At 42.1% G+C, this 25,231-nt stretch overlaps 2 protein-coding genes and 1 long non-coding RNA gene across 5 annotated transcripts in view; 2 read left to right on the top strand and 1 right to left on the bottom strand.

The window, feature by feature from the left end:
- LOC309527445 overlaps window positions 1-15,089 on the bottom strand; it is a 33,407-nt gene extending 18,318 nt beyond the window's left edge. Inside the window, exon 1 of the long non-coding RNA XR_014217223.1 lies at window positions 14,577-15,089. This is a non-coding gene — a long non-coding RNA (uncharacterized lncRNA). The remainder of the gene's footprint in view (window positions 1-14,576) is intronic.
- On the top strand, window positions 1,769-8,985 carry LOC309527368 (uncharacterized protein). Its single transcript, XM_082214161.1, has 2 exons — window positions 1,769-1,818; window positions 4,935-8,985. The coding sequence occupies exons 1-2, from the start codon at window positions 1,773-1,775 to the stop codon at window positions 6,467-6,469; spliced, it is 1,581 nt and encodes a 526-aa protein (XP_082070287.1). The 5' UTR covers window positions 1,769-1,772; the 3' UTR covers window positions 6,470-8,985.
- Window positions 15,090-15,911: 822 nt separating the features above from the next.
- Window positions 15,912-25,231, top strand: part of LOC309527337 (uncharacterized protein) — a gene marked incomplete at its 3' end in the record, with an annotated part of 46,550 nt that continues 37,230 nt past the window's right edge. For 2 of the 3 annotated variants that reach the window (XM_082214109.1, XM_082214110.1), the window contains exon 1: window positions 15,912-15,962. In XM_082214109.1, coding sequence (XP_082070235.1) covers window positions 15,917-15,962 — 46 coding nt within the window. In that variant the 5' untranslated portion in view covers window positions 15,912-15,916. The remainder of the gene's footprint in view (window positions 15,963-25,231) is intronic. The other variant, XM_082214111.1, reaches the window with a different exon arrangement.

Here is a 25,231-nt window from a genome sequence, read left to right as displayed (position 1 = left end):
GCTATGCCATGAGGACTGGGAACTTCTTGAAAAAGGAAAGCCCAGATTGCTCTCTAGAATCTTTTGCAGCCTTCTAGGGTTTATACCGTCCTGCCACCAAACATCTGCCTCAGGGTATCTTTCCATGACATCTGGAAACCAACAACTCAGCTGTCAAGCGAAGGGAGAAGTCACCAGGTTGTGAAGACTGCGGAACATCTTTGGTGGCAGCCCTGTGTCAGGAAGAGCATTTAAGGCAGCCCACTACAGAGTCGACACACACCAACCTCTGGAACAGGCAGCCCCACCTGCAGTGGGTCACCCCCTTTGAGAGCGGTCCGTTGTTCCGTCTTCTCCAGGCTCAGCTTCAGCAAACAGCAAAATCAAGCCAATGTGTACCTGCTGAGGCCGACACTCAGGGAACCAGGTGGTGGGCCTTCTTGGTGGTGACGCCCGCCCTGTGGAACGTCCTCCCATCAGGTGTCAAGGAAATAAACAACTATCTGACTTGTAGCAGACATCTGAAGGCAGCCCTGTTTAGGGAAGCTTAAAATGCTTAATAGGTTATTGTATTTTAATATTCTGTTGGAAGCGGGCCAGAGTGGCTGGGGAAACCCAGCCAGATGGGTGGGGTATAAATAATAAATTATTATTATTATTATTATTATTATTATTATTATTATTATTATTTCTGCTGGGAACCGCCCAGAGTGGCTGGGGAAATCCCGCCAGATGGGAGGGGTATAAATTATTATTATTATTATTATTATTATTACTCGGGAGGAAGCTCCTTTCAGCCAGGCTCCTCTTTGTTTTTCTAGCTCTGTCTGCTTCCTCACCCGCCCTCTCCAAATGGGCAGAAGCAGCAAGGAGAGGGAGCCTATGTGGTGGACATGTAAAAAAGTAAAGGGCTTCTGGGAAATGATATGCAATGAACTTTTAAAAATTCTTAAAATTACATTTGTTAAAAAAAACCCAGAGACCTTTTTACTAGGTGTAATAGGAGGAGAATTGCCAAGGAAGCAAGAGACTGTTTATTTATGCGACTACAGGGGCCAGGTGCTACTAGCCCAGATGTGGAAAGAAGGGAAGGTCCCAAGGAAAGAAGAATGGGAAACTCAAGATGATTGACTCTGCCGAAATGGCTAAACTTTCCGTGAAGATTAGTTTACCTGGCGTGCTCTGGTCCAGGGGGTCACGAAGGGTCGGACACGACTAAACGACTAAACAACAACAACCTTCAAGATCAGGCACCAAGATGAGAAAAAATTCAGTCTAGAATGGGAAAGCTTTATAGACTATTTTAGAGAATCTGTAAAAACGTCAAAACATTAGCAGGTTTGGTGTAACATTTATGAACTAAGAATAGAATTAGGAGGGGGGAAAGAAGTTGAAATTAATTGTAGAAATGTAATTATATGCAAAGAGAATAAAGGGGGGGAATGGAAACAGGAGGGGGGCGAGGAAAAGCCATTTATTGCAAATTTGGATTGGATATGTATGCACCAAAAGGAAAAATGTTATTTTGAAAATTGAAAATAAAAAATATATATTTTTTTAAATAGTTTAGAAAACATTTTGGGCGCCCGCGCAGCTGATCCAGCGGGGCTTTCCGGAGGCGAGACCAGCGCCTCTCCTCGCTCTCTGCCCGGAGAAGCCCAGAGGCTCCTGCCGCTCGGCTCCGAAACGGTTAAGAGCAGCGGCGACAGAGAGCTGAGATTCCTAGAGGGGAGAGAAAAAAAAGTTGACGGGAGAATAGCAGCTTCCGCTTCCTGTCCCGCTTGGGTAGGAAGATGCCGAACATGGCGGCGGCTGTTTTTCTTCGCGGAGGCGCTGGAGGTGGGTCATATTGTTATATATTATAACTGGGGGGGGGGGGAGGAGTGGGGGTGCTGCTGGAGGGAGTTGTGGGGAGGGATTAAAAAAAAACCCTGTTAGGCAAACCGTTTCAATGTAAGTTTTTTTCTGCGTCTCTTTTTTCTAGTCGTCAGTTTATCCAGATTTTCGCATTTTTAAAGATCTCTTGAAAATTGGTCAGCATTTTGGTGCAGATCTCGCCTAATGCTCACGCTTTTGCAAAGGGCATTTCCCCAAATATTTATAATTAATGCATTCTGTATATAATTCCGCTAAAATAATGCATTTTTAGGGCTTTCCCCCTTTGAAGGGGGGTAGGAAATCTTTTCCCAATGGAAGGGCAGATCTTTCTCCTGCTCTCCTCCCTGCAGGCCAACTTGGGCAGGTGGGGGACCTTCCTTGGGCTCCCCATAGGGCTTGGGGTCAAGGCAAACCCTTAAGCATTGAAAAGCCTTCTGCAAAGGCTCCCCCTGGAACTTGTAATCATTTTAATCCGGCCTGATTTTATTATAATTTATTAAATTGTATACCTCCCTATACCCACAGGCCTTAGGGCAGTTCACAGGATAAAATTGCAATATAAAAACTCAAAGTACACAATCAAAACATAAACAAAATCAACCCAATAACCCCCCGCAAGCCACACACATTTTAAAACATTTGTGTTTCAATTAAATATAGCAGTTTCTGCAAGAGGAGTTCTGGGCAGAAGAGGTTAAAAAAAAGGAGAAACGAGCAACTTCAAGTCCACATTAAAATTCCAAGTGTGGCTGAGGTCTTAGTTAGACAGGCTACTACTACTACTACTACTAACACCCCTGAGCACCCTCTCCCAACAGTGTCTTGCCTCGGTAATGGACTGGATAAAAGCCAACAAATTGAAGCTCAATCCAGATAAGAGTGAGGCTCAGTTAGTGGGTGGTTCCCTAGAGCAGATGGCTGGAAGGTCGCCTGCTCTTGATGGGGTTACACTTCCTCTGGAGGAGCAGGTTCGTAGCTTGGGGGTTCTCCTGGATCCTTTGCTGTTGCTCGAGGCTCAGATGGCCTGGAGTGCCTTCCATCACCTTTGGCTGGTAGTCCAGCTAAACCCCTATCTGGACAGGGATAGCCTATCTACCATTGTCTATGCTTCGGGAACTTCAAGGTTAGATATAGATATGTGTTATACGTAGGGCTGCCTTTGAGGATAGTTTGGAAACTTCAGCTAGTGCAGAATTCAGTGGCCAGGTTGCTCACTGGAGTAAGACGGTTTGAGCATATTACCCTCATCCTGGTCCGACTGCACTGGCTACCAATTAGTTTCCGGGCTCAATTCAAGGTGCTGGTTTTGACCTATAAAGCCTTACATGGCTCAGGATCACAATACTTCAAGGGCTGCTTCTTTCCATATGAACCTAGCCAGATCCTGAGGTCCTCCTTCGTGGGCCTCCTCCTCAAGTGGTCTGGAGGGTGGCTGCGCGTCTGTGGAATGCTCTCCCCAGGGAAGTTCAAGATCCTGGCGCCTTCCTTTTACACCTTTGTTGTTGATTAGTCATCTTAGTTGTGTCCAACTCTCTGTGACCCCATGAATCAGAGCATGCCTTGGAAACTCACTTTCCTCTCAAAGCTTCTCCTGTTTTATGTCCATGGAGCTTTCATGGAATAATACGGGAGTGGGTTGCCAGTTTCTTTTAAGATATTTAATTAGCTGTAGGCACACTGATTCCGTAACAGGATCCCAGCTAGCTAGATGCTCATTCTTCAATGGGAGGAACGGACTCAAATTAGCAGTATTTGAGAGTGTGTATAGCTTGAGAAAGTGTTGATACCACACATCGGATGGAATACTGCTGTTTACAATTTTTCCTTTGGATGAGACTCCCTGTGCTACTATTGCCCAGAATTTTCTATCGTCTCGCGATTTAATCGCCTTATCAAGTGCCTCCCATTGTTCCTTCCTGTAAAGGGATTTCTTGAGTTTTAAGGTGTTTTTATAGTGAGAGCGCCATCTGTGGAAATTTACCATAGATTACAAAGTCCTCTCCTGTTTTACCTTATATTGTTGTTTCCTAAGCAGGGATCTTAGCTTCCGGCAGTCTTTGTCAAACCAGACCCCCAATTTGTTATGTTGTTCCATTTACGCCTAAGGATCCTGAGGCATCCACAAAGATTGAACCGTTCCTACTATCTTAATATATTATAGCTTTAGATTATCACCTGTTAACAATCCATTTTTACATATTCCTTTATAACATTGCTGCTAAAAACCACTTTGCTGTTGATTAGTCATCTTAGTTGTGTCCAACTCTCTTAGAGCATGCCTTGGAAACTCACTTTCCTCTCAAAGCTTCTCCTTTTTTATGTCCATGGAGCTTTCATGGCATAATACTGGAGTGGGTTGCCAGTTTCTTCTCCAGGTGGATCACATTTAGTCTAAACTCTTGGCTGGCCTGTCTGTCTTAGGTGGCCCTGCACGGCATAGGTCATAGCTGAGTTATTCAAGCCCCTTCACCACGACAAGGCAGTGATCCATGAAGGGGTATACATCTTTAGGTGCCATGCAAACATGTTCCTTTTTAACCAGGCTTTTGCTTGATATGTTTGACATCCTATAGTCTTTTTCAAAGGTGGCTCTTTTTTGGGGGGGGTGTTAATTGGGTTGTTTTTATGCTGATTATATATGATGCGATCTTTTCTGTTAACCATGCTGAGTCCTCCGGGTGTAGGGCGGTATTTAAACTCAATAAATAATAATACCATATTAATACTTTCATTATTGGTACCCCACGGATCTGACTGGCTTCCCCAGCCACTCTAGCTGGCTTCTAACAAATATAAAAGCATAACAAAACATTTAAAACTTCCCTCTACATAGCTGCCTCCAGTTGTCTTCTAAAAGTTATATACTTGTTTGTTTCCTTGACATCTGACGGGATAGCTTTCCACAGGGTGGGCACCACTACCAAGAAGGCCCTATGCCTCGTTCCCTGTAACTTCCCTTCTCACAGGGAGGGAACTGCCACAAGGCCCTTGGAACCTGGATCTCTGTGTCCTGACTGATTGATTGGTGTGAAGACTCTCCTTTAGCATTTCATCAGTTTGCCTTTTTATTCCATCAGGAGATGTTGAAGGGATGCTGGCAGAAGGGGAACAATCAGAAGTGTCACCGAAAGGATCCAAAGAGCAAAGGAAGCTGAGGGTTCAAGATGGAAGCCGAAGGCGAGAAGGGAGACGAAAGCAGAAGCCGGAGGGTGACTCTTGTATGTCTCAGGGTGGTGAAAATCAAATTTCTAGAGAGGAGAAAAAGCATGAATGCACCGTGTGTGGAAAGAGATTGGGTAGTCACTCAACTCTTACTTTACATCAAAGAACTCATACAGGGGAGAAACCGTATACATGTTCCGAGTGTGGAAAGAGCTTCAGTGAACGTGGCAATCTTACTAGGCATCAAAGAACTCATACAGGGGAGAAACCGTATACTTGTTCAGAGTGTGGAAAGAACTTCAGTAATAATAGGCAACTTAAGTCACATCAAAGAACTCATACAGGGGAGAAACCGTATACATGTTTAGAGTGTGGAAAGAGCTTCAGTGAACGTGGCAATCTTACTAGGCATCAAAGAACTCATACAGGGGAGAAACCGTATACTTGTTCAGAGTGTGGAAAGAACTTCCGTCAGAGTAGCGCACTTAAGTTGCATCAAAGAACTCATACAGGGGAGAAACCGTATACATGTTTAGAGTGTGGAAAGAGCTTTATTCGGAGTAGCAGCCTTATGTTGCATCAACAAACTCATACAGGGGAGAAACCATATACATGTTCCGAGTGTGGAAAGAACTTCAGTCAGATTAGCAACCTTAAGTTGCATCGAAGAACTCATACAGGGGAGAAACCGTATAAATGCTTGGAGTGTGGAAAGAGCTTCATTCACAGTAGTGACTTTATCTTGCATCAAAGAACTCATACAGGAGAGAAACCGTATACATGTTCCGAGTGTGGAAAGAGCTTCAGTCACTGTGGCCAGCTTACTAGGCATCAAAGATCTCATACAGGAGAGAAACCGTATACATGTTCAGAGTGTGGAAAGAGTTTCAGTGACAATGGTACCCTTACCTCGCATCAAAGAGCTCATACAGGGGAAAAACCGTATACATGTTCAGAGTGTGGAAGGAGCTTCAGTCAGAGTAGCGCACTTAAGTCGCATCAAAGAACTCATACAGGGGAGAAACCGCATACGTGTTCAGAGTGTGGAATGAGCTTCGCTCTCCGCAATGGGCTTACTAGACATCAACAAACTCATCGAGGCAGCAAACCTTTTAAATGCTGGGAATGTGGCAAGAGCTTCAGTCGCATCGACTACCTTTCCTCGCATGAAAGGATTCATACAGGGGAGAAACGATATACATGTTTCGAGTGTGGAAAGCGCTTCAGCCACAGTTCCAGCCTTACCTTGCATCAAAGATTGCACACAGGAGAGAAACCGTATAAATGTTTGGAGTGTGGCAAGAGCTTCAGTCGTGGTAGCTTACTTACATTGCATCAAAGAACTCATACAGGGGAGAAACCGTATACATGTTCAGAATGTGGAAAAAGCTTCAGTCGTAGTAGCTCCCTTAAGTCGCATCAAAGAACTCATACAGGGAGGAAATCTTAGAAATGTTTGGTGTATGGAAAGAACTTCAGTGTCAGGGGCTCGCTTCCTAAACAGTAAAGAACTTGTACAAGGGAAACATCTTAGAAAGGGTTGGCGTGTGGGAAGATCTTTAATCATATCAAATAACTCCTACAGAGAGTAAACCAATGATCGTGTTCTGGTCCCCCCAGGACAGCCATTATTGGAGTGGAAGAACTTTCTGACAGTAAGAGCTGTTTTGACAATGGAACAGTCTCCCTCGGGAGGTGGCGGGCTCTCCTTCCTTGGAGGTTTTTAAGCAGAGGTCGGATGGGCTTCTGCTATGGATGCTTTAGCCGAGATTACTTCATTGCTGGGGGTTGGACTAGATGACCCTTTTGTTGTTTAGTCGTTTATTCATGTCCGACTCTTTGTGACCCCATGGACCAGAGCACGCCAGGCACTCCTGTCTTCCACCACCTCCCACAGTTGGGTCAGGCTCATGTTTGTAGCTTTGAGAACACTGTCCAACCATCTTGTCCTCTGTCGTCCCCTTCTCCTTGTGCCCGCCATCTTTCCCAACATCAGGGTCTTTTTCAGGGAGTCTTCTCTTCTCATGAGGTGGCCAAAGTATTGGAGCCTCAACTTCACTATCTGTCCTTCCAGTGAGCATTCAGGGCTGATTTCCTTCAGAATGGAGAGGTTTGATCTTCTTGCAGTCCATGGGACTCTCAAGAGTCTCCTCCAGCACCATAATTCAAAAGCATCAGTTCTTCGGCGATCAGCCTAGATGACCCTTGGGGTCCCTTATAACTACAGTTCTATGATTCTATATACATCATCTGCTAGACAGCTGTTGTCACAAGCTTGGCAAATCCAGGCGTATACTTGATCATCAGATAATGCCAATATTATTCACTTGGACTGTGCTGTTTGAATCCATGTACAATTCTAGGTGCCTATTCTATAGTTTTGTTTTCATATCCTAATTTTCATCTGCTGTTACTTGTAGTGTTCCCAAAGCAAGGAAGGATTCAGAAGATCAGTAAAGGAAGGAAGGAAGGGTAGTATTCACCATCTCTTCCTGAACTCTCTTCCTGGCCCTAAGATCTATCTAAAGATCAACAAACTACATCAAAGCAACCTATTAACTTTCTGGCCTAGGATGCCTGGTGCAGCAACCGGCAACTGGTCTGTGTCCTAGAATGCTTATACGTGGTTGTCAGACATAGAGAAATGGCAGTAGAGAAAAATGGCGTGGATGTAGAGGCTTGTGGGATTTGATCAGAAATTATTGTCAATGAATCAAACCCAGTCAGCGCAATGCTTTCATCGCGGACACAATGGCTTGATGCATATTTTATAATTCCTCATAGTAATCCTGTCTGATCCCTACAGTTATAGCTGCTATCTCTGTTTCATATACATCATAAAATGAAACAGAAAAATCTTTACGAAAATAAAATCTTTATGATTTTTTTTTAAAAAACCCCCTCATGAGTCCCACCTACACTGGAAAAAAATAATGGGATCTGTTCACATCCATCATGGTTAGATTACTGCAATGCACCGTACAAAGAGATATCGTAGAAGGTTGGGCCACAGACTGTAGCTGGTGCAGAACGCAATAGCCAGGTGGCTTGTGTGAGCAAGGTTAAAAAATGTAAAGGATACCTGGACAGTTAAGTCCAGTCAAAGGCAGCTATGGGGTTGCAGCGTTCATGTTGCTTTCAGGCCGAGGGAGCTGGCGTTTGTCCACAGACAGCTTTCTGGGTCATGTGGCCAGCAGGAATAAACCGCTTCTGGCGCAATGGAACACTGTGATGGAAACCAGAACTCACGAAAACACCGTTTGCCTTCCTGCCACAGTGGTACCTATTTACCTACTTGTGCCGGTGTGCTTTCGAACTGCTAGGTTGGCAGGAGCTGGGGCAAAGCAGCAGGAGCTCACTCCTCGCACAGATTTGAACCGCCAACCTTGCCATCAGCAAGCCCAAGAGGCTCAGTGGTTTAGACCACAGTGCCATCCACGTCAGGCTTGTGGGAGGAAACTACTGCCAGCATAGAACAGCCTGCTAGTGGGATTGGCACTTGCTACCAATCTGCTACTGGGTTGAGTTCAAGGAGTTTGTACTCACATGCAAGTCCCTGTTCTGCTCAGTCCCAAATATACAGCAGAGACTCTCCTGCAAGTTCCAAAGATCTCCAAAGCACACACCCAGAATGGGGCTTTTAGTGTCACTGTTTGTGTTCTGTGGAATGGCATCCCTTGGGGGGCAGGAATTGGGACCTTTTCCAACTGGATAAATAGATTTTAATAATGGGGGTCCACTTGTTACGGTTTTAGTCTTATTTTTATTTGTTGCCTTTGTGTATGTAACTGCTTTTTAAAACATTTTTTATATAAATTGCCTTGAGACAGTGGTTTAGTAGGCAATCAATTATTTTGTAAAAATATTTTAAATACTTTTCACATTTATACATTTCACTAATTTTACAATCATTTTGACATTTCAAGGTTTGACTTCCTTCCTCCTCTTTCTGCGGTTCCTTAAATTTATTTTTAACTTAATTTGCTCATTTATTCATCTTCTTTAAATATATACTGGCATGAAACTGCAGGTTATGACAATAATCCTACCAATGTTTTTATCTGTTTACAATTTATCTGTAAATATTCAATAAACCATTTCCATTCTTTTATTTTAAAAAAATGTTATCTTGATTCCTTATTCTTCTGGTAAGTTTCACCATAGAAGGCAATCATATTTAAGGCAATCAATAAATTATTGTTACAAATAATATGATAATAATTTTTCTACTGGCATCTGACCAGGGTTAATCCTTCTGTGGAATTTTGTTAAATGGGAAAACGGTAGATAAACAGAAGCAGAGCTATAGAAAGAAGATACACACAAATATATACCGTATTTTCGCTCTATAACACGCACCAGACCATAACACGCACGTAGTTTTTAGAGGAGGAAAACAAGAAAAAAAAATTCTAAACGAAATAGTGGGTATATGATTTTTGTGGTTCATGCTGTGGCCACAGACATGTGATCTGACAGTGAGTTTAGAGTTTGGAGTAGTCCAATGCAAAAATCCTGAGGATCCATGTGGATCCATGCTTTGTAACCACGGAGGAGGGAAGGAAGGGGAACCATGGATCCTCTGCTCACGACTGCAGCAGATTCCCCCGCCACCCGCAGGCATTCGCTCCATAACACGCACAGACATTTCCCCTTACTTTCTAGGAGGAAAAAAGTGAGTGTTATGGTGCAAAAAATACGGTAAATCTTGCTGGACCAAAAGAATAAGAATTGTGATGCTGACACGCAGTCGTTAAACCCGTTGAGTATTGCCAATTAATTTACTTGCATTTCTGAAAATATATTATCATCAAGCAGAGTAAAAGGGAACCTTACCGAGAGAGGACACGGTCCTGCAAATCTCCTTCATAATTTGGCTGTGCAGGGCTCTCTGGTCAGAACCCAGCAGAGCCCATTCCTCTTCAGTGAAACTGAGTCCTGAGAGAGAGAGAAGGCAGGTGGGGAAAATGCTTCCTTGCAAATATCAAAATAGACCGGCCTACAAGCAAAATCCCAAAGCCTTGTTAAGGGGAGGGGAATGGGCATTACCCTCAGGATTAATATACATTGGTACCTTGGTTCTCAAACTTAATCCATTCCGGAGGTCTGTTCCGAAACCAAAGCATTCCAAAACCAAGGCGCACTTTCCCATAGAAAGTATTGCAAAATGCATTTATCCGTCCCAGACTTCTGAAAACAACCCCTAAAACAGCAATTGAACATGAATTTTACCATCTAACGAGACCATTGATCCATAAAATGAAAGCAATAAACAATGTACTGCAACCACACAATCAGTCAATCAGTAGCTGAACTGGGTTCCACACAGTCACAAAAAAAGCCAAAAAAATGCAAAATAAATAGCAAACACAGCAGACCTCAGCGTAACACTCAAAACAGAAGCATAACACTCAAAATTGAATCAAGGCACTCAAAACGGAGCACATCCGGCTTCCCAAAAAGTTTGCAAACTGGAACACTTACTTCCGGGTTTGCGGTGTTTGGGTTCCAAGTTGTTGGAGTACCAAGGCGTTTGGGAACTAAGGTACCACTGTAGAGGCTGCAGAAGCTTTTTCCCTCACCTGGGAGCCTCTTTCCATTCAAGACAATATTCGGGGTGGATCCAGAGGCAAAATTTGCTACCTCCATCCAAGGAAACAACAGGCATGATCAGAGTCAAGGGCACATTTCGGCTAGGCAAAAACACTCAAGGAGTGTCTTCTGTGTTGCTGGGAAGGGGGTGGTGGCCTCGGGAGTGTCTCAAGGGCCAGAGAGAGGCTTGGAGGGCCGCAGTTAGTGCCCCCTACCATGCGGCCTGAGGTTCCCCACTCCTGATTCAAATCTTCATGAGTGGTACTGGCAGGGTCCCCAGTGCTGATTCCCTCTACCTGATTAGGTGACCCAAGGAGAGATGGCTGAGCACGAATCGTCAGCACGGTTTCATCACCTGCGAGAGACAAAGAGGTCAGGAATGTTGGAAAGTCAACACCAGGGATCATGCAGTTTATCAGCTAAGGGTTAAATCTGGTGGTGTTTAAAGAGAGCTGGCCAAGAGGGGTGGGCGGAGCTGCTGCTTAGCAACCAAGCAGAGCGACATGACCTTCACTGAGGAAACGTGTTCTCGGATTGGTTGGGTGGTTCTGAAGGAGCTTTCCTCTGCTATGTTTGGATGAACGTCTCCCTGCTTTTGCTTGTTTTTTTCAGGAAAGTGATATCGGCTCTTTTCGCAGTAGCATATGCTTGTTACGTAGACAAGAAGTTTGGGGTCAGTTTAGCACAGGGGTTAGCAATCTTTTTCAGCCATGGGCTGGTCCACTGTCCCTCAGATCATGTGGTGGTCCAGACTATTTTTTTAGGGGGGGGGGTAATGAATGAATTATTATGCCCCATTCTGCTCATGTAAAAACACCAGGCAGGCCCCACAAATAACCCAGAGAGGCATTTAAAATAAAAGGACACATTCTTCTTTTTTTAAAATTAATATTCTTGATTGATTAAAAAATTTACATGTCTGTACAAACATTATGTACTATCTCTTAACAGGTAAAAAAAGAAAGAAAATTACTGTATTTTTCGCCCTATAGGACGCACCGGCCCATAGTACGAACCTAGTTTTTTGGGGGGGAAATCAAGGGAAAATTTTTTATTCCCCCCCCCCCATGTTTGCGCAACCACGCCCAAGCTAGAAGAGGGAGACGGAGCGCTCCATCTCCCTCTTCTGCATTCAGGGACAGCTTGCCCCGCTGTCCCCCGAGTTTGTGGGGCTGGCGGGGGGAGAAGCAAGCTTGCTTCTCCCCCCCCCCGCCAGCCTCCAGATCAGGTCGGGGAATAGCGGGGTGGCGGCGCCCCGCCACCCCCCTATCCCCTGAGCTTGTGGGGCTGGTGGGGGGGGGGAGAAGCAAGCTTGCACTCCGCCACCCCGCTATTCCCCGAGCTTGTGGGGCTGCAGACTGCTGCCCACAAGCCTTGCGAGCCCGCGGAACATCCCGCCGGGCTTGCAAGACTTGCGGATAGCTTCCTGAAGCCTAGAGAGTGAGAGGGGTCCGTGCGCACCGACCCCTCTCGCTCTCCAGGCTTCAGCGAAAGCCTGCATTCGCCCCATAGGACGCACATACATTTCCCCTTCATTTTTGGAGGGGGAAAAGTGCGTCCTATAGGGCGAAAAATACGGTATATAAAATATAAAATTTATAAAGAAAGAAAAAAATAAAGAAGTAGCAAAGATAAGAAACAAAGAAATAATAACAATAAAAAAGACAAAGTCCTGGAGCGTCTGCGGGCCGGACTGAGAAGGTTGCCTACCCGTGGTTTAGCAGATGGATGGCCTTATTTCATATGTCCCCTTGGATCCTGCAACCTGAGGGACTGGCACTCAGACAAGTGCCACATCATGCTCATCCTGAACTTGCAAGGAGCCATTCTTCTGGTAGAAGGTGCCCCATCTATGCTTACTCTGTAAGGCGGTTTCTCCGTCAGCTTCCTGATTGATATGCCACCACAAGGAACGTTTCCTTGGCCTCAGAGAAATCGCCTCCTGCCTCTGAAGTTTGTTCCTTTACCTGAAACAGCAATGAGGACTAGGATCAAAAATAAAATTATAAGAGGGAAAACACTTTTTGGGGAGAGTTGGGACACACTAGAAGACTTTGGGCAATTAGTGAAACGTTTTAGGGTATCTCCCCCTCACTTTACCAGCTCCTGGGAAATATCTCAGGTGAGGATGTATTTTAATTGATTGTCTGATTTTATGTTAATGTGTTATACATTTGATGTTAGCCACTCTGAGCCCGGCTTTGGCTGGGGAGAGCGGGATATAAATAAAACATTATTATTATTATTATTATTATTTCAGTGAAACTGTCTCTCACCTGCTGCTCCTGAAGCTTTTTAATGTTTAATAGGTTATTGTATTTTAATATTCTGTTGGAAGCCGCCCAGAGTGGCTGGGGTATAAATTATTATTATTATTATTATTACTCGGGAGGAAGCTCCTTTCAGCCGGGCTCCTCTTTGTTTTTCTAGCTCTGTCTGCTTCCTCACCCGCCCTCTCCAAATGGGTGGAAGCAGCAAGGAGAGGGAGCCAAGCTGCTAGCCCCTCTGCCATGAGGGAAATTGGGATAAGGAGAGAGGGGGTACTGACAAGGGAGAGCAGTGAGGTCCGCTGATGCCATCTAGCCTTCCCCCCAACCACAAATTATACTATTATTATTATTATTATTATTATTATTATTATTAATTTATATACCGCTTGATTTTTATAAAAAATATCTCAAAGCGGTTTACTGCATATTTAACATCAATAAAACAATCTAGAATCAAACATTTCTGAAGAATGTCAAATATAAAGTATACAGTCAAAGCAACATATTTAACAGGAAACTAAAATATTATCTTAAAATATTTCAAAATAAAACATTACAAAGGAGGTCGACTACAGAATACATATTTAACCCAAAGTTAACAAAAAACAACAACAACTTGAACATTTCAAAAGAAAACATTGCTAAGTGAAGCCAACTATAAAATGCACATTGAAAACAGCAGTGTTTACAAGCCGGTTGACTGACTGAACCCAAAGAGTACTCCTTAATGGTTCCTCAAATCCTCTATTACAGCAGTCCATTGCTGCCTCTTGTGGCAGTGAGTTCCATAGCTTAATTCCTCACTGTGCGAAGGGTTTCTTTTATGTATCCTGACTCTTCCACCATTCAGCTTCCTGTGACGCCCCTGAATTCTAGCGCTAGGAGAAATAAAAAGCTTTTCTCTACCTACTTTTATAATTTTATAATCATGTCACTTCTTACTTGCTTTTTCTCTAAACTAAAAAGTTCCCAATTCCGCGGCCTTTCTGCACAGCCGAGTTCCTCCATCCCCTCGATAATTTGGGCTGCCCTTTTCTGAAGGTGGGGTTGGGACCACTGGGTGCAAAGTACAACTTCTGGAAAATCTCATTTATCCCTTTTTTGGGGGGAGGGAAGTTTCCAGCCCCGAAGAGCAGAGGAGACACTTCAACGTGGATGTACAACATCTGTGAAATCTCTAAAAACAGAGAGGAAGGTGACCAGGGGTCAGAGAGCGGGGCTTGTCCCTCCCCAGGACTTGGAAAACATGGTAAATTGGCGGCAGCAGAGCTCCACGACTCTCGTGACCTGCACAACCAAAATAAATGGTACATAAAGTGCTTTTAAAATGAAGAAACACGCCTTTTTATGGTCCACAATTCTTTTGTTTTGCTGTGGAGAACAACCAGGCTGGGAAGTCTCCTGCAAAGGCCTCACTAAGCAGGGCCTACTAATCATCAGGGAAGATCTTCTCCCCAGGGACTGATTTCTTGTTTCGTTTTGTTTTTTCAAAGGAAGAACAGAAAAAGATAACAAATGCAGAATTGTTCTTTTATTGTTTATAAGGTGTGAAATATACTCGGAGTCGAGAGTGGATTTCATGCTCTTTATTCAGCTCATAGTGGTGAGGAGGAATGAATGTTCCCCCACAATATCTACTTTATACATTATTTACACAATGGGCTGCACGTTATTGGCTAATGGATACTGTTAAACAATACTGAAGTATCAGATCTGGAAGGACGTGGTAATAGATTTGGTTAGCATGCTGAATTTTGGTATGAGAAAACAAAGGTGCACAAGGGATTCCTGAACCACATTATAAGGGAATCAATTCACCAAGTATGGGACAAATATAAGAGTTTATTAGAGAACAAGACACCTTTGTGGCTTTCCCCATTAGAAACCGTATCTGTAAAAAGAGGTAAACACGAAACTGGGCAACATACAAAGATCTGTTAACAGAAGTAGAAAACAAATTAAAGGTGAAAGAATATGAGGATATAAAAGCTCTGTTAACAGGTTGGTTACAATATTGCCAAATAAATGACATATTCACAGGTGACAAAGAGAAGGACTTTGGGAAGGAATTCTCAAAGTTCAAAAATGAATTATTAGAAAATAATGAGAAATTGTTATCAAGAATGTACAAACCACTGTTGGAATGGGAGACGAAAGATGAAGAGGTTAAAGCTGTAATGATACACTTGGGCAAAACACATAGGTTATAATATACCACTTGAATAATAGGGAAAGCTGTGGAAAGAGATTTTAAAATTCACGGCATGTAGTTCATTAAAAGAAAATGATATGAAGATGTACTGATGGTATTTGACTCCAGTAAAGCTTGCTGAAATGTATAAAGATATTTCTAATTTATGCTGGAAATGTAAGGATAAGGAAGGAACTATTTTTTCATATGTGGTGGATGTGTAAAAAGGTAAAGGGCTTCTGGGAAATGATACACAATGAACTTTTAAAAATTCTTAAAATTACGTTTGTTAAAAAAAGAGAGGCTTTTTTACTAGGAGTAATAGGAGGAGAATTGCCAAGGAAGCAAGAGACTGTTTATTTATGCGACTACAGGGGCCAGAATGCTACTAGCCCAGATGTGGAAAGAAGGGAAGGTCCCAAGGAAAGAAGAATGGATGACTAGATGACTGGCTAAGAAATATAATTATATGCAAGGAGAATAAAGGGGGGGGAATGGAAACCAGGGGGGCAAGGGGAAAAGCCATTTATTGCAAATTTGGATTGGATATCTATGTACCAAAAGGAAAAATGTTATTTTGAAAAAATGAAAATAAAAAATATATATATTTAAAAATAGTTTAGAAAACGTTTTGGGGCGCCCGCGCAGCTGATCCAGCGGGGCTTTCCAGAGGCGAGAACGGCGCCTCTCCTGCTTTCTGCCCGGAGAAGGCCAGAGGCTCCTGCCGCTCGGCTCCGAAACGGTTAAGAGCAGCGGCGACAGAGCTGAGATTCCTAGAGCGGAAGAAAAAAGGCTGTCGGGAGAATAGCAGCTTCCGCTTCCTGTCCCGCGGGGGGGGGGGGAGATGCCGAATATGGCGGCGGCTGTCCTTCCTCGCGGAGGCGCTGCAGGTGGGTCATATTGTTATATATTATAACGGGGGGGGGGAGTGGGGGTGCTGCTGGAGGGAGTTGTGGGGAGGGATTTTTTTTAAAAAAAAACCCTGTTAGGCAAACCGTTTCAATGTAAGTTTTTTTCTGCGTCTCCTTTTTCTAGTCGTCAGTTTATCCAGATTTTCCACATTTTTAAAGATCTCTTGAAAATTGTTCAGCATTTTGGTGCAGATCTCGCCTAATGCTCACGCCTTTGCAAAGGGTATTTCCCCAAATATTTACATTTGCCATAATTAATGCATTCTGTATATAATTCCGCTAAAGTAATGCATTTATAGGGCTTTCCCCCTTTGTATGGGGGTAGGACATCTTTTCCCAATGGAAGGGAGGATCTTTCTCCTGCTCTCCTCCCTGCAGGCCAACCTGGGCAGGTGGGGGGACCTTCCTTGGGCTCCCCATAGGGCTTGGGGTCAAGGCAAACCCTTAAGCATTGGGAAACCTACTTCAGGGGCTCCCCCCTGGAACTTGTAATAATTTTTATCCGGCCTGATTTTATTATAATTTATTAAAATTGTATACCTCCCTGTACCCACAGGCCTTAGGGCAGTTCACAGGATAAAATCGCAATATAAAAACTGAAAATTACATAATCAAAACATAAAGAAAATCAACCCAATAACACCCCCCAAAAGAACCACACACATTTAAAAACATTTGTGTTTCAATTAAATACAGCAGTTCTGGGCAGAAGAGGTTAAAAAAGAGGAGAAACAAGCAACTTCAAGTCCACATTAAAATTACAAGCGTGGCTGAGGCCTTACTTAGACAGGCTAATACTATTACTATTACTACTCCCAACACCCCTGAGCACCCTCTCCCACCAGTGTCTTGCCTCGGTAATGGACTGGATGAAGGCCAACAAATTGAAGCTCAATCCAGATAAGAGTGAGGCTCAGTTTGTGGGTGGTTCCCTAGAGCAGATGGCTGGAAGGTCGCCTGCAATTGATGGGGTTACACTTCCTCTGGAGGAGCAGGTTCGTAGCTTGGGGGTAATCCTGGATCCTTTGCTGACGCTCGAGGCTCAGATGGCCTGGAGTGCCTTCCATCACCTTTGGCTGGTAGCCCAGCTACACCCCTATCTGGACAGGGATAGCCTATCTACCATTGTCTATGCTTTGGTAACTTCAAGGTTAGATATAGATATGTGTTATACGTAGGGCTGCCTCTGAAGACAGTTTGGAAACTTCAGCTAGTGCAGAATTCAGCGGCCAGGTTGCTCACTGGAGTAAGACGGTTTGAGCATATTACCCCCATCCTGGTCCGACTGCACTGGCAACCAGTTAGTTTCCGGGCTTAATTCAAGGTGCTGGTTTTGACCTATAAAGCCTTACATGGCTCAGGATCACAATACTTCAAGGGCTGCTTCTTTCCATATGAACCTAGCCTGATCCTGAGGTCCTCCTTCGTGGGCCTCCTCCTCAAGTGGTCTGGAGGGTGGCTGTGCGCCTGTGGAATGCTCTCCCCAGGGAAGTTCAAGATCCTGGCGCCTTCCTTATACACCTTTGTTGTTGATTAGTCATCTTAGTTGTGTCCAACTCTCCGTGACCCCATGAATCAGAGCATGCCTTGGAAACTCACTTTCCTCTCAAAGCTTCTCCTTTTTTACGTCCATGGAGCTTTCATGGCATAATACTGGAGTGGGTTGCCAGTTTCTTCTCCAGGTGGATCACATTTACCGTAGTTTTCGCTCTATAACACTCACCTGACCATAACACGCACATCGTTTTTAGAGAAGGAAAACAAGGGAAAAAACATTCTGAATGAAACAGTGGACGTATCATTTTTGTGCTTCATGCTGTGGCCACAGACATGTGATCTGATGGTGAATTTGGGGTGACCCAATGCAAAAATCCTGAGAATCCCTGTGGATCCATGCTTTGTAACCACGTTTTTGCACCATTGCAGCCCCAGGCAACAGTGGGTGCGTGATTTTTGGGGGGCAGGCTGTAGCCATGGACATGCTATGTGCTCTGATGGTGAATTTGGGCTGACCCAATGCAAAGATCCTGAGGATCCATGTGGATCCATGTTTTGTAACCACGTTTTTGCACCATTGCAGCCCCAGGCAACAGTGGGTGCGTGATTTTGGGGGGGCAGGCTGTAGCCATGGACATGCTATGTGATCTGATGGTGAATTTGGGGTGACCCAATGCAAAGATCCTGAGGATCCATGTGGATCCATGTTTTGTAACCACGTTTTTGCACCATTGCAGCCCCAGGCAACAGTGGGTGCGTGATTTTTGGGGGGCAGGCTGTAGCCATGGACATGCTATGTGATCTGATGGTGAATTTGGGGTGACCCAATGCAAAGATCCTGAGGATCCATGTGGATCCATGCTTTTTAACCACATTTTAAGTGGGGAGGGAAGGAAAAACACAGAAGGGACAAGGAGCAGGAGAGGGGTGTGCAGAGAAGCAGCTGGCTAAGAATGCAGGAGAGGGGTATAACGGGAGGGAGGAAAGGAAGGCAATAGTTTTCCCTCACCTACCCACCCAAGCCAGCCAGCTCGCGCTCTCTCTCTCTCTCCCTCCTGCATGTTTTCACGGAGAGGAATTAGAATGAAGGACGATCCTTTTCTTTCCCCTCTGCTTGCCTGGAGGGGAGGGGCTTTCCCTGCTCTTTCTTCCGTTTGAGCAAACACAGCAAGGAAACAGAGGAGAGTGGGCAGTAAGACCCTGAGGCAGAATGCAGGAAAGCAGCCATTTCCTCTTTTCAGGTTTCCCTTCTCGGAGACGCGCAGTTTGATTTTTGCCTGCTTTTTTTTGCCTCCACTCGCGCCATTTGGCTCCAGGGACCACACATTCACTCAATAACACGCACAGACATTTTCCCTTCCTTTTTAGGAGAAAAAATCTGCGTGTTATAGAGGGAAAAATACGGTAGTCTAAACTCTTGGCTGACCTGTCTGTCTTGGGTGGCCCTGCTTCTCTGACTTATTCAAGCTCCTTTGCCACGACAAGGCAGTGATCCATGAAGGGATATACACCTTTAAGTGCCATGCAAACATGTTCCTTTTTAACCAGGCTTTTGCTTGATATGTTTGACATCCTATAGTCTTTTTCAAATGTGGCTCTTTTTTGGGGGGGTGTTATTGGATTGTTTTTATTCTGATTATATATGATGTGATCTTTTCTGCGAACCACGCCGAGTCCTCTGGGTTTAGGGCGGTATATGAACTCAATAAATAATAATACCATATTAATACTTTCATTATTTGTACCCCACGGATCTGACTGGGTTGCCCCAGCCACTCTAGCTGCTTCTAACAAATATAAAAGCATAATAAAACATTTAATTTTTTTATAAGATATTTATTAAAATTTTCAAAGTTAATACATTATAACAAAAAGAAAAGAAAAAACAAAAATGCAAAAAGTAAAGACAATTTAAAAAGAGAAAAAGAAGGGGGGAAAACCACATATAAATTCCATTTACTTATTTTCTTTTAACTTACTTTCCAGACCTCCTCATACCACCCTTTCTTATATTCCAGTTTAAATTGTTTGAACAGCAAATCCTCACCATTAGGTCTTTTACTTATTTCAAAACCTTATTTTCTATCTCTTAAGCATTACAGCTGAAAACCACTTAATTACTGTCCAACATCATTCTAGCATTCCTTAATTTTACAGTATTTCTGCAAGTAGTCTTTAAACTTCTTCCAATCTTCTTCCGCCGACTCTTTTCCCTGGTCTCGGATTCTGCCGGTCATTTCTGCCAGTCCCATGTAGTCAATCATCTTCATCTGCCATTCTTCCAGAGTGGGTAGATCTTGTGTCTTCCAATATTTTGCGATGAGTGTTCTTGCTGCTGTTGTCGCATACAGAAAGAGAGTTCTATCCTTCTTTGGCACCAATTGGCCGACCATGCCCAGGAGAAAGGCCTCTGGTTTCTTCAGGAAGGTATACTTAAATACCTTTTTCATTTCATTATAAATCATTTCCCAGAAAGCCTTAATCCTTGGGCACGTCCACCAAAGGTGAAAGAATGTACCTTCAGTCTCTTTACATTTCCAACATTTATTGTCAGGCAAATGATAGATTTTTGCAAGCTTGACTGGTGTCATGTACCACCTGTAAATCATTTTCATAATATTCTCTCTTAAGGCATTACATGCCGTAAATTTCAGACCGGTGGTCCATAACTGTTCCCAGTCAGCAAACATAATATTATGTCCCACATCCTGTGCCCATTTAATCATTACAGATTTCACCGTTTCATCCTGAGTATTCCATTTCAGCAGCAAGTTATACATCTTTGACAAAATCTTAGTTTTGGGTTCTAACAATTCTGTTTCTAATTTCGATTTTTCCACCTGGAATCCAATTTTTTTGTCCAATTTATAAGCCTCCATTATCTGACAATAATGAAGCCAGTCTCGCACTTTGTTTTTTAATTTCTCAAAGCTCTGCAATTTCAATTTGTCTCTCTCTTGTTCCAAAATTTCCCAATATTTTGGCCATTTGGACTCCATATTGAGTCTTTTAAGAGCTTTCGCTTCCATTGGTGACAACCACCTTGGAGTTTTGTTTTCCATTAAGTCTTTGTATCTTATCCAAACATTAAACAATGCTTTCCTGACAATATGGTTTTTAAATGCTTTATGTACTTTGACCTTGTCGTACCACAAATATGCATGCCACCCAAAAGCATTATTAAATCCTTCTAAGTCCAAAATGTCTGTATTCTCAAGAAGCAGCCATTCTTTCAGCCAGCAAAATGCTGCTGATTCATAATAAAGTTTAAGGTCTGGCAGGGCAAATCCCCCTCTTTCTTTAGCATCAGTTAAAATCTTAAATTTTATTCTGGGCTTCTTGCCCTGCCAGACAGATCTAGAAATATCTTTCTGCCACTTCTTGAAACAGTCCATCTTGTCCACAATCTGCAATGTTTGAAACAAAAACAACATTCTAGGCAATACATTCATCTTTATAACTGCAATTCGACCCAACAAGGAAAGCTTCAAATTTGACCATATTTCTAAATCTTTTTTCACTTCTGTCCAACATTTTTCATAATTATCTTTAAATAAGTTCACATTTTTTACTGTCATATTAATCCCCAGGTATTTCACTTTTTTTTAAAATGCATTTTTATTGAAGTTATACACAAAAAACAGACATATATGAAAATACAGAGAAAAAATTACAAAGAAAAAAGAAAAACCACACATCCGAAAAAAGAAAAACACACAATCTGAACTTCCCTCCGTCCTTTTGATAAGTATCAAATATCTCCTTCCATTACGTATTTGATTTTCAATCTATAGTCTTAAATTCACTCGCTGGTCGTATTGTTCTAACCCCGTCAATTCACTTTAAGCATTTATTCCAATATATTTCCAAAATTTACTCCAATTTTTCAGAAATTTCTGTTCATCCTGATCTCTTATTTTACCTGTTAGTTTGTCAAGCTCAGCATAGTTTACCATTCTAATCTGCCAGTCCTTTATGTTGGGGATGGTTTCCACTTTCCAATATTGTGCCAACATAATTCTCGCTGCTGTGGTGGCGTAGAGGAATATCGTCCTATCTTCCTTTTTAATTTCTTTATCCATCATTCCCAACAGGAAGGCTTCAGGCCTCTTGGGAAAGGTATACTTAAATATTTTTTTAAGTTCATTATAAATTAATTCCCAAAAGCCTTTCACCTTTTTACATGTCCACCATAAATGATATAGGTCACCCTCCACCTCGCCACATTTCCAGCATCTCTTATCTTTTAATCTATACATTTTGGCCAATTTCACAGGGGTGTGGTACCATCTATATAGCATTTTCCAGATGTTTTCTCTCAATGCCATACATGCCGTGAACTTTATGTTACAATTCCAAACTTCTATCCACCTTTCAAAATCAATATTATAACCAAAGTCAATTGCCCATTTAATCATTGCCTCCTTCACCTCCTCATCTTTTGTGTACCACTCTAGTAATATATCATAAATTCTAGACAGGGTTTTATTATTGCCTTCTATTACTTCTATATTAAATTTGATTTTTTATCATCAAAACCCGCCTTCCTCTTATCCTCTTTTAACAAATCATTCACCTGGTGGTATTGCAGCCAACCAGTGAATAAATTTTTTATTTCTTCATAAGGTCTGAGTTTGGGCCCTTGGTCAGTTTTTCTTAACATTTCTTCATAGGTGGCGTTTATCTCCTCCATATTTATTTTCTTAATCGTTAAGGCCTCTATTGGTGAAATCCACCATGGGGTTTTTCTTTCAAGGAGGCTTTTGTTCCTTTCCAATGCTTGATATAATGGTCCCCTAAAAATATGGTCTAAGAAACTCTTGTGAACTTTCACTTTCCCATACCAAAGGTACGAATGCCATCCGTACCAATTATTAAAGCCTTCCAGGTCCAGTAGCTCTCTATTCTCCAGTTTTATCCAATCTTTTACCCAATATATACAAGCCGCTTCATAGTATAAGCTTAGGTCCGGGAGAGAAAAACCCCCTCTTTCTTTTTTGTCTATCAAAATTTTCATTTTTATCCGTGGCCTTTTCCCCTGCCAAATATACTTTGCCAAGGCTCTCTGCCACTCTTTACATTGTTTTAGGCCTTTAAGTATGGGGATGGTTTGGAATAAGAATAACATTCTAGGCAGAATGTTCATTTTAACAACAGCTATCCTCCCCAAAAAGGAGAGTTTCATCCTCCCCCAAATTTCCATGTCTTTCTTTATACTCCTCCAGGTGGCATCGTAATTATCCTTGTATAAATTTATGTTCTTAGCTGTAACCCAGATCCCAAGATATTTCACTTTCTTAGCTACCGCAATTTTGGTCTTTCTTTCTAGATCTATCACTTCTTCCTTTGTTAAATTTTTAACTAACATTTTGTTTTTGTTTTTATTTACCTTAAGTCCTGCCACGGCTCCAAATTCGTCAATTTTTTGTAAAGCTTCTTTTACGCTGTTTTTTGGGTCTTCTAAGGTTAGTACAATGTCATCTGCGAAGGCCTTGATTTTGTATTCCCTCTTTCCTACCCTGACTCCTGTGACTTCTGTTGCCCCCCTCAGTCTCTCGTTTAATATTTCTAATACTGTTATAAACAATAGAGGGGACAGGGGGCAGCCTTGTCTAGTTCCTTTATATATACTAAAATATTCTGTTGTGGTGTTGTTTATTACCAATTTTGCCTTCTGTTCCTTATATATAGCTTCTATGCCTTTTCTAAATTTCTCTCCCATTCCCATCATTTCCAAACTTTTCTTCAAGAAATCCCACGAGATGTTATCAAACGCTTTCTCAGCATCTATGAATACCAAGGCCGCTTGTCTATCTATGCTCATATCCAAATATTCAATAATGTCTATCAGGTTCCTTACATTGTCCCTTAGTTGTCTCCCTGGGAGGAAGCCCGTTTGATCTTTATGTATTCTGTTGTTCAAAACCTTTTTTAGTCTTTCTGCCATTATATCTGCAAATAGCTTATAATCATTATTTAGTAGTGAAATTGGCCTATAGTTTTTCACTTCCAAAGTATCTGCCTCTTTTTTGGGAATCAAAGTAATATATGCTTCCTTCCAGGTATTCGGGATCCTTCCTTCCTTTAATATATTATTCATCACTTCACCTAACACTGGGGATATTTGGTTACTTACTTAGTGTTTTATAATATTTGGCTGAGAGCCCATCTGGGTCTGGCACTTTCCCGTTTTTCATCTTTTTAATAGCCTTCTTTATCTCTTCTTGGGTAATTTCCTGGTCTAATATCTCTTTTTCTTCTTTTGGGATTTGTTTTAAATGATGTTCTTGCAAAAACTGCTCTATTTCTTGTTTTGTTTCATTTCCTCTTTTATATAAGTCCTTATAATATTTTTGAAATATCTTCCTTATTTCTTTTGGCTCTTCCACAATCCTTTCTCCTTCCCTTATCTTACTAATCGTGTTTTGTTTTCTTCTTTCTCTTATTTGCCACGCCAAATATTTGCCTATCTTGTTTGCGGATTCAAATGTCCCCTGGTTCATCATTTTAATTTTCCATTCTACCTCTTGATCAATTATTGTAGAAAGTTTAGCTTGTAATATCTTTATATTCTGTTTTGCAATCTCCTCACTGGGGTTGATGGTTAATTTTTTTTCATTTTCCATAATCTGTGTTAGGATCTGTTCCTTCTTTGACTCTTTTTCTTTTCTTACTTGGTTATTTTTCTGTATTAAAAAGCCCCTCATAACTGCCTTTCCTGCGTCCCACACCGTCTCTATAGCAGTTTCCCCGTTTAGATTCCATTTAAGGTAATCTTCTATTGTCTCTATTGCCTTATTTACGATCTTCTGATCATTAAATAGAAATTCATTCATTCTCCATCTAGTTGTTTTAATATCCTTGCCTTTCAGCTCACTGTAAACCGCATTATGGTCAGATATAATTCTTGGGAGAATTTCTGATTTAATTAAATTCTGAGTTAATTCCTTCGAGATCCAAATGCTATCTATTCGCCCCCAGCTCTGATTTGGGTTTGAGAAAAAAGTGTATTGTTTTGTAGTGGGGTTTTTGAGTCTCCATGCATCAATTAATCCCAGATTATTTACCATGTCAAAAAAAGATCGCGGTAATTTACCTTCCTTCTTTTCTTGTTTTTTTGTTAGCTTATCTAAATTTGGAGACACCACCCCATTAAAGTCACCCATTAAAATCATTTTTTGATCCATCCATTCCATCAATTTATCTCTTAATTCAGAATAGAAGGCAGATTTTTTATCGTTTGGGGCATATATTCCAACGACAATTATTTTTTCTCCCTGAAACACCATCTGAACAATGATTACTCTCCCTTGATCATCTTTATATAATAGTTGTGGCTCATATTTTTCCTTAATATATAGTACCACCCCTCTTTTCTTCACTCTATCTGATGTCACAAAGTCTACTCCCAGTCTCTTATTACATAATAGTCTCTTATGCTTATTTATTATATGCGTCTCTTGGAGGCATATTAAGTCATAATTCTTTTTCAATAATACATGTGTAATCTGGTTCCTTTTGTTTTTATTGTTCAGTCCATTCACATTCCAGTTTAGTATTTTTAACGTCATCTGTTCTGTAATATAAGTTAACTTATCAAACCTATGCGCAATCTACTGTTCTTTGTCTCCTTTCTCTAGTTCTTCTCCTTCTCCTTTTGAGCTCTCCTCTCTTTCTTCTTCTTCACTCCCCCCATTTTCTTCCCCCTGCTGGTTCCCCACCTCCTCCTCTCCCATCATTTTCCCCAGGTC

The sequence above is a fragment of the Podarcis vaucheri genome (genome assembly GCF_965113315.1).
Source record: "Podarcis vaucheri genome assembly, chromosome: 2".
NCBI lineage: Eukaryota > Metazoa > Chordata > Lepidosauria > Squamata > Lacertidae > Podarcis > Podarcis vaucheri.
The sequence above is the reverse complement of the archived record's forward strand: the minus strand, read 5'-3'. Positions and strand labels throughout refer to the sequence as shown.

Bases quoted from the DNA above. Each gene is read 5' to 3' on its own strand.
- LOC309527368 (XM_082214161.1), top strand. From the start codon at position 1,773: ATGCCGAACATGGCGGCGGCTGTTTTTCTTCGCGGAGGCGCTGGAG. The intron at 1,819-4,934 runs GTGGGTCATATT...TTATTCCATCAG, and splicing joins TCTTCGCGGAGGCGCTGGAG to GAGATGTTGAAGGGATGCTG.